General features: G+C 42.4%; 1 protein-coding gene and 1 non-coding gene across 2 annotated transcripts; both read left to right on the top strand.

Annotated features, from left to right (window-relative positions):
• The first annotated feature begins 3403 nt into the window (after positions 1–3403).
• Positions 3404–3509, top strand: LOC149750919 (small nucleolar RNA R71). The gene has a single exon (XR_016399055.1). It is a non-coding gene; the product is annotated as a small nucleolar RNA R71 (small nucleolar RNA).
• Positions 3510–11200: 7691 nt separating this feature from the next.
• On the top strand, positions 11201–13171 carry LOC103705005 (uncharacterized). The gene is made up of 4 exons (XM_008788564.6): positions 11201–11721; positions 11929–12341; positions 12466–12624; positions 12790–13171. Exons 1-4 carry the CDS (start codon positions 11706–11708, stop codon positions 12961–12963), a joined length of 762 nt encoding a protein of 253 aa, XP_008786786.1. The 5' UTR covers positions 11201–11705; the 3' UTR covers positions 12964–13171.
• The last annotated feature ends 917 nt before the right edge of the window (positions 13172–14088 follow it).

Below are 14088 nucleotides of genomic sequence, written 5' to 3'. Positions count from 1 at the left end.
TATGTGTGTCACGCCCCGAGCCCGAGGCGCGGCAGACGCCGCACGCCCGCACGGCGGGCCGCACGGGCGCGCAAGGCATCGGATCATATCAAAGCAAATACAGATGTTCAAAACTGACATAATTATTTAAATTGTTCAAAAGCGGTCTTTTGCTAGTCCTCGAGCAAAATGAAATTAAAGAAAAGCTCTAACTCACTTTCGCAGGCATCGCGATTGCATTTACCATATGCAACAAGGCTTTAAACCCCTAGGTTACCCTAGTGGACGAGTTATAGTCTCGTGAGGGTTTCCAGTGAAGATACCCACAAACTTCAATATCATTTATTGTTATGATTAATTTGTTGTTGTTGTTGTTGTTGTTTTTTTTTTTTTTAATTTGATTGATGAAACTTCAAATTCCAAGTGCATACTAGCTAGAAAAAAAAAACTTTTTTTTTAAATTAAAATCTAATTTAAGATACATAAATGATAAGAATTTCAAAGCACACACGGTTTTATTTACTAAGTCAGCCCAAATTCTAGATTAGTATGCAATCTAAGTTAAAGTCATTAAGTTTCCGTTTAGGGAGTTGTAAGACTTATTTATACTGGAGTGCTCGGTGAAATCTGGACCGTACACAAGCTAAGGGTTCGGATCTCCAAAATATTGTTAATACTAGTAGTTTCCAAGGATTGGTCGAAAAGACCTACTCATTGATTCAAAATCATCTTATCTGCAGGATTTCGAGAGTTGTGGATGTTTACTTTAGTACCTCACGGGCTTTATCTGTAATATTCCAGTTTACTCGAATTTTTACAACGACGACTTTCACACTATTGTCTTTTCGGTCAATACAACATTTTTTTTTCTTTTTTTTAAAGAAAGATATATAAATTGTGCACTTTTACTCTTGTGGTGATTTCTCTGTGTAACGAGCAATCAGTCGACAACTCTCACACCAGTTGGCATAAGGTGTCGGGCATCAAGACTCCCCTACGGACTTATGCTCGGAGTCCTCATCACAAGCCTACTTGATCTTTGACAATAGGTAGCCCTTTTCGATGTTCCTGACTAAATCCATTTTTATTGATGTTTTTTTTTTTTTTGGATTAGATAAGTATGATTCATCAGGGTCCAAGGTTGCTACCATACTCTCAACATAATGTCGAGCCTAGACCTTAGAAGAGTTGGCCAGTGTGTAGTGAAATTCCAAAGTATTAATTAGCTTACAACTCCCTAAGAGAGACTTAATAAAAAGAACTTAAATTTGTATTACTTCCCACTAGTCATTGGGCTTTTTAGATTTTATATACCTTGTGTGTTTATCATTCTCGCATAAATGTATATAAATTAGGGTTTTTTTTTAACAAAAACTTTTTTTTAATAACTTTTTTTTATTATTTTATAAAAAATAAAAATAAACACATTTTTTTAAAAAAAAATATTTTTATTTTTTATTTTTTTCTTTTTTAAAAAAATAATTTTTTTTATTATTATTTTTTATTTTTATTTTTATTTTTATTTTATTTTTTGGGATGAAAATCAAGATGAATACCCCCAAACCTAAACCTAACATTGTCCTCAATGTTAAGAAATAATCTAAGAGAATTGGGTTGCCTCCCAACAAGCGCTAAGTTTATTGTCTTCAGCCAGACATAGTGAGATAGTTTTTGCATCTCCTTCTATGAGGTCATCTATTTTGTCTATCATAAAACACTCAATTTCCCTTGCGGGTTGGTCGGCCACATTGAACACATTTAATTTTACCTTCATATTCCCAAATGATATGTTCATTACCCCTGTTCTACAATTGATGCACGCATTGGCTGTTGCTAAAAAGGGCGGCCCAAGGATAACGGGGATTTGTTTCTTAGGATTAGGTTCATGTTCCATATCAAGGACAATGAAATCTACTAGAAAATAGAATCTGTCTACCTTGACAAGAACATCTTCAATTATCCCACGTGGTGTTTTTACAGATCGATCAGCAAATTGAAGGGATACCGAGGTTGGTTTTAACTCACCTAACCCAAGTTTCTCAGAAACTGAATAAGGTAAAAGGTTGACACTTGCCCCTAGATCTAAGAGTGCTCGATCAATGAAATTATTTCCTAAGACACAGGAGATGGTGGGAGCACCAGGATCTTTGAATTTCGGAGGGGTGTTGTGTTGGAGAATAGAACTCACTTGATCAGTTAGGAAGACCTTTTTAGGCACATGTGTCCTAGATTTTCGCTTTTGTGTGCAAAGGTCTTTGAGAAATTTGGCATAGGAGGGAACTTGTCTAATAGCATCAAGAAGCGGAAGGTTGATTTTCACTTGTTTGAAAACCTCCATTATTTTCTCTAGTGAAGTTCCCTTTTTGCCAAAGGGAGAGGGTGAATTAAGAGCTTCAGGATATGGGGCCTTTGGGATATGAGTTTTGGCAGAAGGTGGACTAGGTGAAGAAGAAGAAGAAGGTTTTTCATTTGACACATTTCTATCCTCTTCTTCATCTTCCTTATTGTTGTCCTCCCCAATCTTATTGTCTACTACACGTCCACTCCTTAGGGTAGTCAAAGCATTGGCTTGTTCATGATGAATTGCATTTAGTTAATTTTCTTGAGCCATGTATTGTCCCCTAGGATTACTTAGTGGTTGGCTTGAAAGCTTTCCTTCCTCTCGCTTGTTTAGTGCATTAGCTAGTTGACCCATTTGGGATTCTAGCTTGGCGATTGATTGCGTATGAGAGTGCACTAATTGTATAATGGTTTCCAAACCTTGAAGGGCGTTCAACACTTTCTCCTCAAAGGCTGTGTTTCTTTGGGGTGGAGGAGGATTGTGTTGAAATTGAGTCGAGGGACGGTAGGGATGAATATTTTGTGGGGTTTGAAAATTCTGAGGGTTTGGAAAGTTTTGGGAATAAGGTTGGGCAGTATTCGAAGCTTGCTGCTTCCAAGAAAAGTTTGGATGATTTCGCCATCCCGGGTTATATGTATTGGAAAATGGGTCATTATCCGGTCTAGGCAGTGTTTGAGCAGCATTGATGTGTTCTTGCACGAGTTCGGGAAATTGGGGCGCTGAAGGGCACTCATGAATAGGGTGGGATGGGCTAGAACAAATAGTACACACTTGTGCTTGGGAAGAGTTCATGTAATGCCCACCTATCATCAGTTGGTCAATCTTATGGGACAATGCATCTACCTTGCTAGACAGGTCCATAGAATGACTTATTTCACAAATGGTCCCTTTTTTTTGAGAACTCGGGGGTGCTTGACGAGAACATGAAGCATGGGGAGGGAGTTTTCATTTAGATTTTCAAATAATTTCCATGCTTCATGCTCATTTTGAAGCATGAATGTCCCCCCACATGCGGCATCAATCATCTGACGGTTTCGTTCAGTCAATCCGTCATAGAAGCATTGCACTAGCTGCCACTTAGGTATTTGATGATGTGGGCATTTACAGATTAGGTCCCGAAATCTCTCCCAAGTTTCATGAAATTCTTCTCCCTCAGTTTGGGAGGAGCTTGTGATAGCACGTCTAAACTGGTTCGTTCTTCCTATGGGAAAGTATTTTTTTAAGAATTCTTGTTGCATTTGACCCCAGGAATGAATCGAGTTGGCTTCTAAAGAATTCAACCATTGCTTGGCTCTATCTTTAAGGGAGAAGGGGAATAATCTAAGTTTCAGAGCATCATCAGTGAAATTCTGAATCTTGACAGTGGTGCAAATCTCAAGGAATTCATCTAGGTGTTTATATGGATCTTCATTGGTGAGCCCATAAAAAGATGGAAGCATTTGGATCACACTAGACTTTATTTCATATTGTACCGCTGCTACTTCAGGTAATCGAATGCAAGATGGGGAAGTGTAAATAGTGGGAGTAAAGTACTCCCTCAGGAGTTTGGGTTGTTCTTCAGCCATCTTAAGAGGTGGGGATGATCCTAATATTTTGATCTTAGCTCGAATGTTCCTAAGGGTTCGTTCTATTTCAGGGTCAAAAGGTAATAGGTTTCGTACTCTAGAACGACTACCGTGCATACACTAGTACTCGATCAATCAAGCATGCAATAAAAGATAAACACATCAATCCTTGTATTTGTCCTAAAATCACTAGACAGCTCCTAACTGGTTTGAAGAGGGCACCTAAGCCTCCAATCCGGTCTAATAAACCGAGTTGACCATGTAAGCTCCCAGGTAAGTGGAGGGGTCACGATGCGTTCGCAAAGGTCCCACTTAAAACCCACTTGCCTCGAACAGATGAACTGTCTCCCTTATAGGGACAAAGCTTGCCTAGACATCAACTAAGCCACAGAGCGAAATTGGTGCAACTTTCGGTGATCTTCGTCCTATTGAGCTCGAATGTCCCTAGGGGCCAACGTCTAATTGATTTTAATTAAAGATGACACTATGTGAGATTGAGTTCACCTAAGTTGGGCAAGAGTCCGGTGATGAAATCCGGCTCTTATCTTGTTAAGGTGATTGCCCTTACTATGTGCAAATTGATTTGTGTATGTGTATCAAGCATGCATTCACAATTTTGCTATAATTAAAATCAAACAATCACCACAAAATTTCAAACCAATAATTAATTTAAATAAGAAAAGTTTAGAGGTTACCAAAGGGAATTTCTCCAGCAATTTAATTTTTTTTTTTTGCAAACCTCTACAGCATTTCTTTTCCGGCAATTCTCCTTTTGATCATCCCAGATTTTTTCCTCGATTCCTGATCAAATAGTATATAAAAAAATAAATAAAAATTAGTAAGGGAGAAAAAAAAAGATAAGAAAAGTAACAATAATAGAAAAAAAAATTTTAAGAAATTTTTTTTTTAATTTTTAAATAAATTTTTTTTTAGTAAGAAAAATAACTATGCTAGCAATCCCCGGCAACGGCGCCAAAAATTGATCGGTTCTTTCAATTTTGAAAATAAACCACGCAATAGCACGTATCCTGTAGGACAGTGATTGCGGGTGTCGGTCCACAGGGATTGGAGACAAGTTATTTTTTCTAATTAAATAATTACTTCAAAAAGGATAAGCTAGAGTAAATGATAAAAACATAAGAATTAATATGGGTGTAGTAGTATGAATTATCTATGGAGAGAGGTGTTTAGGGCTAGAATCCACCGATGGATTTGTAAGTGTGATGCTTTCAATGACTTAGATGCGTGTATGATCTGATTGCTCTTAACTACAAGTTAGGGCAATCATACAAAAAGCTGAAATCTAACCCACAGTATGAGTCATCTAAGCCTGGCACAAACCATCTTTTCTAAGGATAGGCATGGTCTGTCCTATTTAGCATGATTCATCTGATGATTAATTTTTCAAAGATAAATCTGATAGTTGCATAGCAATCTCTTCCAAACCACAGATATTGGATTCAATTTCGATAAACTAGATTAATTCATGCAAAGACTTTCTACAAGATAAACATCTTACATAAATTATACAAGACATTTTAAGATCATAATTTTATTGAGTATGCAACTGTCTTACAACGCTAAAAATCAAAGAAATGCAACACAAATACTCATCCATGGCTTCATCAAACCCCTAAACCAGGGTTCAGCCACTCATGATGCTCGGCGACTTTGATCGGCTTGCTGAGATGCTCCACGCCATCCGCATCATTTTCTTTCACTAATTGATCCGCTCCCAGCCTCCCTTCATTCTCTTCTTTTTTTTATTTCTTTTCTCTCCTGAACAGAGGCTCCTCCTCTGTTTTTTTTTTCAAACCGTCGCCCCCCTTCTCCCTCTTCTTCATCTTGCTCTTATAGATCGCCGAAGGCCGGTGATGGATCCCCAGCGAGGAGGAGGGCGTGATGCTGGGAATGATCTCAGTGGAGGCTTGATTTCTGTTGCACGTGAGATCGCTGGAAAAGGGCGTGATCGTTGGATGCGGCTGGAACGGACTGATGGCGGAGGAGCTGAATCGTTGATTGCAGCCGGCTGGGATCGCGGAGACTGGGATGGGATCCGGATGCGCTACGGGCGGAGGAGGAGGCGGAGACGCTGGGATTTCGACGCGGCTTGGGTCGCTGATCTTGGAGGAGAAGACGCCGCACGCGGTTGATGGCGGAAGACCCAGGGACGACGACGACGTTGGGGCGTTCGGCTTGGGACGAGCTCCTTTGATCGCACGGGGGAGGATTGCATCGCGGGAGAGGAGGAAGAGCCGCCGCGGGATCCGGTCGGTGATGGCGGAGAGAGGTGGCCGACTGCGGGAGGAAGAAGATAAACAGTGGATTCCCAATTTTTTATTTTTTTATTTATTTATTATGTATTATTTATTTTTTTCTCTAACACTGTTCACATGAACAGTGTTTTCACGAATACTGTTCATATGAACAGTGTTTTCGGCATTTTGGTTTTTTTTTTTTTAACACTGTTCATATGAACAGTGTTTTAACTAGACACTATTCATATGAACAGTGAATCGTGAATATTTAGTTATTATTATTATTATAAATTTTATATGAAGGTAGATAACGAATTGGTTGGGAATTGGCTTTGGATTTGAGGTGGGTCATGATCGTTGATTTGCTTAAACTTGTTCTCGAGCCCAATGTCTTCCAAATTTAATTATTGCTAAACTGCTTCAGACTGGACTCAACAGGGCTAAAAGCAGGATCGTGACTTAATAAGAGGGTTAATCAAATATTTTCCTATACAATTATAACTTTTAATCTAATCAAGACCAAAGCCCATTTAATTATAACCTTAGCCGGGTCAACACAATCTCCTTATATGTTTTTCTGTAGTTTTCATTAAAGATTGCAATCAAGAGAGAGACAAGTTCAGAATCTGGTTTAAGAAAAGAATTATTTACCTCTTACCATAATTTAAATTTAATTCAATGTTTATTCAATTTCATAGTAAAATATGTATTTATCAGTTTAAAAACATTGATAAGTGCTATGGAAAGATAACTAAATTATAAATTATTAAGCACTTATCAACTACAGCAAAGAAGCTACGTGTCGTCAATCTGTCAGATGGAACTAAATGGACAATCGATGACAAGATTGTAGTGGATCTACTCAAAAAGCATAAGATTGCACCTGATCAAAGGACAAAAGATGAAATTTTTAAACTTCTTCAAGTAAGCCAAAAAGAGAAATTACATTGGTCTACACATTCCCTAAGACATTTCTCATCCTCCTTTATTTTATTTTCTTTTTTATATTTATCTAACAATTAGTTGTGTGGGTGTCTGACTTGCAGTATAGGGGTTGCTTCGCTGGGCGCCAAATTTGAGGCCGGCCAATCTGATAAGATTTGCCAAGTATCAAAGGATAGAGAAGGAGGTGGTTTGGATGGCAATTGTTGGGACCCTGACAAGCGCACTCATGAAAATCAAGAATGTCAATGGAGCAAGATAACTAAGGACCTCCAAAATTTGAGACTCGACATTGATAACAAGGCTAGCAAGGCACAAGAAGTGGATAGATCCAAAAAGAAATAAATGATTCTATAAAAAAAGTTTTTGGGACCTCAAAGATTTGTGGCTTGCAGTGATTGTGAGGCAGATAAGACCACAACTTTTGGGAATCTTGTGCCATGTAGAAGCTTGATGTAATCACATGAAATAAGGCTATGATGTCTTTATCATAGAAGCTTGGCATAACTATTTATAGCAGGTTTGTGAACCTTAAATTATATGCTTTGGTTAGTTTTGTAGGGTGGAAATGGCCTGACTCAGCACACTCCGAAGATCTTAGATTACTAATAGAACATAGCATAATGTAAGGCTAGATTGGAATTGTCAAGAAAGTTTTATGGAGCTAAAAACAAATTAAAAATCCAAACAAACTATGTGGAATATAGTTTCACTTGCAATATATGGAAGGCCAGTTACAACAGGACAAAAAAAAAAACCAAGCTTAGAGCAAAATTGATATGGACAAAAAAATAAACAAATAATATAAATTTTAATTTTAGTTGGCAAATGAGGAAATATTCGTATTATCAGTAAGATATGTAGCTTGTTAGTTAAGGAGAAGGAAAAAAACCGAAAGAAAAGGGCCTCTTGTCTCTTCCTTTTTTCTAAAAAAAATACTAGTGTACATTTTCAATGCCCGTTAGAGTAAGATGTCGTTTTTAATCTCTAATTTTCATATCAGCTGATTTTTTTCCTAAATAAACAGTTGTTGAGCAAATAATATCATTTCTTTTTCCTAATATTTTTAATGTAATTACAAATGGCCAATAATTTTAGCATCTGTTAATTGAACATGAAATCTATTTGAACACTAAATCCTGCTCTTGCAATTTGCAAAAAGGCAATTTTGCACCAGATTGCTCCAATTGTAGTTCTGTTAGCATGAAAACATTTATTTCAAGGTCAATTTTATTTTTCGTTGTTGTAGGCCATTGTTTAACCCAGAACAGATGGATGAGATGAGTCCATTAACACAAGATCTGAAAGGACAAGCAGATTACTCGCATTTCTTGAGATGCGGATTGTTAAAAGTGCATTCCCAACTGTCAAATTCCAGAAGGATTTTCTTTGCACCTAGTGATGTAAGTCTGACCTATGTGCAAGCTTATTTCGTCATAATGAGTTCCCGTTCATGATTCATGAACTATCTAGTTTCTTGCTATTACTGTCTTATGCAAATGTTGCTTTTCTCGTAAGGGATCAATATGCAACCATATACATAATCTTATCGAATTTTTCATAGACACCATGCAGAAGATCGGAATACAAAAAATTATAAAATAAATCAAAAAAAATTGAAGTGTACCTTCAAAGCTCTGAGATGACCACTGCAGCAATAACCGGCAGAAGAAGCAAGCATAAATGGGCAGATCTTCCTCTCCTTATCCTTCTTGATGCCTGTCTCCTAAATGAGACTAGTGCCTCTAGGAACGTAGAGACCTGGATGTCTTAAGATTTTTCTACAGACAGATATATAGAAGTGAAACGGAGATCTAGCCCAAATAGTAATGCTAATAAATCCATCCATTATAGTGTCTATCAACCAAAACAGGTATACACTAATACTCATTATACCACGTAACTAAGGCAATAGGGCCCAAAATAACCATATGACCATAAATTAATTATGGGCTCCTTAAATATTCATTCAGATGACAACTTAGCCCATATTAGGTAATGAATTATAATTAAATCAGTCCATAATTAATGAAAACCGATCTTATGAGAAATTCCAATAGATAGTAGGATGTTCAATATGGCCTACACATCACCCAAGCAAATCAGGCATCTGTAATACCTCTTTTTATCTTCTTTTGTCTAAATAGATTTTGAATTTCAGCACCCATTGAGATTCCCCACCTGAATCGGTAGTGGAATCCCTCAAAATACCCCCTCTATTCCATGCTATATTGTATAAGCAATATTTCAACTAAGGAGAAGTTTCCCAAGCACCTACTGATCCACAACGAGGCCTTAGACTCATTGCAGCCCTTCCTAGGACAATGGTGCAGTTCTAAGGTCCCTCACTAAAATGTACACATGGGCATTGGGCCGGGCCGCCCATGGCCCGGCACGGCCCGGCATCGGCCCACTTGCTACAGTAACAGGCCGTGCTAGGGGGCCAGGCTGGGTTACCAATTTCTGGCCCGCGGGCCGAGCCCGACACGGCCCATAAGGGCCTGGGCTGGCACGACTCATGGGCCAAGCACGGCACGGCCCGCGAGCCCGCCCGGACGGCCCATAAGGGCCTGGGCCCGGCACAGCCCGCGAGCCAGCCCGTCTTCCCCACCCTCCGCGCCCGGCTTCCCCTCCTCCCACCGCGCCCGTCTGCCAAACCCCCCCCCAACCCCGCGCCCTGTTCCCCCTCCTCCCACCGCGCCCATCGGCACCCCCCCCACGCCCGTCTTCCCCACCCTCCGCGCCCGGCTCCCCCTCCTCCTACCGCGCCCGTCTGCCAAACCCCCCCCACCCCGCGCCCTGTTCCCCCTCCTCCCACCGTGCCCATCGGCACCCCCCCCACCCCACGCCCGTCTTCCCCACCCTCCGCGCCCGGCTCCCCCTCGGCACCCCCCCCCCACGCCCGTCTTCCCCACCCTCCGCGCCCGGCTCCCCCTCCTCCCACCGCGCCCGTCTGCCAAACCCCCCCCCCCCCACCCCGCACCCTGTTCCCCCTCCTCCCACCGCACCCATCGGCACCCCCCCCCCCACGCCCAAGCGCCCGTCTTCCCCACCCTCCGCGCCCGGCTCCCCCTCGGCACCCCCCCCCCACGCCCGTCTTCCCCACCCTCCGCGCCCGGCTCCCCCTCCTCCCACCGCGCCCGGCTCCCCCTCCTCCTACCGCGCCCGTCTGCCAAACCCCCCCCACCCCGCGCCCTGTTCCCCCTCCTCCCACCGTGCCCATCGGCACCCCCCCCACCCCACGCCCGTCTTCCCCACCCTCCGCGCCCGGCTCCCCCTCGGCACCCCCCCCCCACGCCCGTCTTCCCCACCCTCCGCGCCCGGCTCCCCCTCCTCCCACCGCGCCCGTCTGCCAAACCCCCCCCCCCCACCCCGCACCCTGTTCCCCCTCCTCCCACCGCGCCCGTCTGCCAAAACCCCCCCCCCCCACCCCGCACCCTGTTCCCCCTCCTCCCACCGCACCCATCGGCACCCCCCCCCCCCACGCCCGTCTTCCCCACCCTCCGCTTCCGGCTCCCCCTCCTCCCACCACACCCGTCTGCCAAACCCCCCCCCCCCCCCCCCCGCCCCCACGTCCGTCTTCCCCAGTCCCCACCCCCCGCGCCCTGTTACGGGCCGTGCCAGGCACGGCCCGTTTGGACCCGTCACGGCACGGCCCATTTCCCGGCCCGTGATGGGCCGTGCCAGGCACGGCCCATCTCGTGCCAGGGCCCGGCACGGCCCGCCACCCCACGGGCCTAGGGCCGGGCCGGGCTTAGCTTTTAGGCTAAGCAGGCCGTGCCCGGCACGGCCCGTTTACGAAGCGGGCCGGGCCCGACACGGCCCGTTTACGAAGCGGGCCGGGCCAGGCACGGCCCGTTTATTCTGTGGCCCGATGGGCCTGGGCCAGGCTGGCCCGGCACAGCCCGTGCCCATGTCTGCTAAAAAGAGGAAATTTGTTCTAATGCAGTTGAAACTGCTATGTATCATAATTTTATATTGACTAACAATGGAGGTACCATGTAAGTTTGTTTGTTTAGGCTATTCCATCTTCTCATAGCTTAAGCTTTTTTAAATTGTGAGCCCATCGATAATATTAGAGATATATGTCATTTCGTATAAATGAGTGCTTCTGTTTTATGATTGGAGTACTGGCAACAAAAAAGAAATTGAGTGACACAAGCTTCACTATTTTGCCAAAGAAAGTGTTAAAAAAAAATAAAAATAAAATAAAATAAACTCACTCTGCCCCATGACCTTAGGTTAAGTAAATTCAACCCAAGAAAAAAAGAAATGTAGGTAAAAATTAGGATTCTTGTGGGAATGCTTCTCTTGTATCAGATGGTCAGAAACATTGTCCTACTCGTGGAAAAAAAAAAATTTGACCATTCTTCCCTCTCCCCAGGGAGCGGGGAGGGGGAGCGCCCCTCTCCCTCTCCCGCTCCCCAGGGAAGAGGAGAGGGAGCGCCCGTTCTCCCTTTCCCCAGGGAAGAGGGACGGAAGAGTGGATATACACTGCTATATATCTCCTGATCGCCATTTTCCTCAGGCGTACGCAAGCTTTGGAGATGGCTCAAGTTCAACAAACTTCTTAGGCAGCAGGTTGGCAACGCACCATTGATATTGGTGAGGGAGGTCGGCATGGCCCAGAGGAAAGGTGAGTGGAGTCGAATCAGCTTTCTCTGATCCTGAATTGAGGCATCTCACCGTGGTCCGATGCCTCTTGATCAGGCTAAATGAGCTCTTCATGTTCTCAGTTCTTATAGGTTCCTTGCAACCATATATTCCAAGAATCAATACTCTATCCTTCCTTGCTGCACCATTAAATTCATATTAAGATATGTATTGCTGCTATATATATCAGAAAAATCCAATCTTCGAGGAGAATCTGCTAAAGAAACCCTTAGCAAGCGTGAAGCAAGCAGTCCTGGCAGCAGAATTCTCAGAGAATCTGCTAAAGAAACCCCTAGCAAGCGTGAAGCAAGCAGTGCTGGCGGCAAAATTCTCAGAGAATCTGCTAAAGAAACCCCTAGCAAGCGTGAAGCAAGCCATTCGCATGTTCCTGAAGTGGAACCTGTAGCACATAAGGTGCCCAAATTAGGTGCAGAATCCATTCACAAAGGTGGAAGCTCGACTGCGACAGGGGAACTTCATGTTGTCGACGAGTCGGATGGAACTCGATGGACAATTCAAGACGGGACAGTAATCGATCTGCTCAAAAGGTACATGTCTTCCCCTGATCAGAAGACGAAGGATGAAATAGTAGAACGTCTCGAGGTAAGCAAGAAAGAGAAATCAATTTGGTTGCTACACAGTCCATAAGACATTTCTCATACCTTCTTTTAGACGTACTTTCTTTAAAATCGTTTTCATTTATCTAATTTGTGTGTCTCACCTGCAGTCATATGTTGCTTCGCTGACTGAAAACAGTAGGACATCCCAAGAATCCAAAAATAGTTCAAACAGGCGTTCAAGCCATCAGCCTCTCATGCCAAAGGCTGCGGATTTGGCGAAGATTGCTGAGAACCTCCAGAAGTTGAAACTCGACGAAAATCCTCAGGTGAGATTTTTCGTTCATGGCTTATCAGAGATTTTTCGTTCATGGCTTATCAGAGATTTTTCTTTGATTTGTTACATGGCTTATCAGAGATTTTTCGTTCCTTTGAAACCAAATCATATTTTTTTAACAAAAAAACTATTTATTGTTTTTTTTATATATTTGAAGGTTTTAATGTCAAGCACCAAGATTCAGGCCAGCCAATCGGATAAGCAATTCCAAGACCCAAAGAAAGGTGGCACAAAAGGTGATTTAGAAGGGAATCGCATGGACGTGGACAAGAAGTCGAGCCATCAGCCATCCATTCCAGGTTCTAGCCGTTTGCCACGAGACAATAAATGATTGAATGAATAAATCTTTTGATAACCTTGAGACTTTACGGCCAGCTAATGATGGCATGTTTCATGGAACTGGTAGTGTTAGGTGTTCCTGGGGGAGCAGGAGATAATCCTCTGCTTCTTTGTTGGTGATAGCCTCTGTTTGCCCTTCCAAAGAGGTTCTATGTAGATTATTCTTTGTTTTTTCTAATAAATTCGGGTGGTTCTATCGATCTCTTGTAATAATCAACAATAGTATGTCTAACTTTAAACTATAAGATTTGGGTAGTTTTTTTTTTTTCCGAAAATTAAAAAGTTTTGGCTCGAGATCAGCAAACCAGCTGCTAACTGGTTGTAGAAGTACTGAAATGAACTTTTCTCATCTGTGGAAGCTGTAAACTAGAACTATTAATGGTGCTGATAGCCGGGTGGGCCGTCACTAGCACAGGCGGGGAATGCTCTGAGCCTCTGAATTGTCTAGGTTGGGAGAATTCAGGTTACCAGAGATACAAAAATAGAGATAAATGCTCAATTGGAATTATGAGGAAATTTTAACTCTATTTTTGCATCTCTGGTAACCTGAATCAACTTATGAGGAGATAAATCAAACTTATGAGGAGCTAAATCAAATCAAAAAGAAAAGAAAAAAAAGAACTGAGACAAGTTTATGAGGAATATAGGTTCAGTCGCAGTATGTAGAAGATCAGCAGGTCTGGAGCAAACTTGTTGTAGCAAAGAAGACTGAAACAGATTATATAAAAATTCAAATTTAGGGGAATTTTATAAAATGAGGAAAGATCATGATCCATGTGAATTTGTCATCGCTATCTTCTACTATCATATGGAATAATAGAAAGAGATGGAAGAGTAAGTATTGAATCTGGAAAAGGGTAGATGAGGTGTGGGAAGTGCTTTTGTGATGTTCACTGCAACATGTGCCAGAAATGCAAAGAGTTTAATGAAAATTGCAACTTCACCTGGATTACAACATTAACAAAGAAAGCCAGTCACATAAGATCGGCTTTCAAAGTTCCACAAGAATTTCAATAATCAAGATTCATGAACGAATTCATAAAGAACATTATATTGAGGAATGACTTAAACTTTTGATGTTCATGTTGACTATTATTCAGATTAAGGCAGTCCCATG

This window comes from Phoenix dactylifera, chromosome 18 (assembly GCF_051530095.1).
Source record: "Phoenix dactylifera cultivar Ajwa chromosome 18, Ajwa_hap1_PhDact_Kaust_v1.1, whole genome shotgun sequence".
In the NCBI taxonomy this organism is placed as follows: Eukaryota; Viridiplantae; Streptophyta; class Magnoliopsida; order Arecales; family Arecaceae; genus Phoenix; species Phoenix dactylifera.
This window is presented reverse-complemented; position numbering and strand designations above follow the sequence as displayed.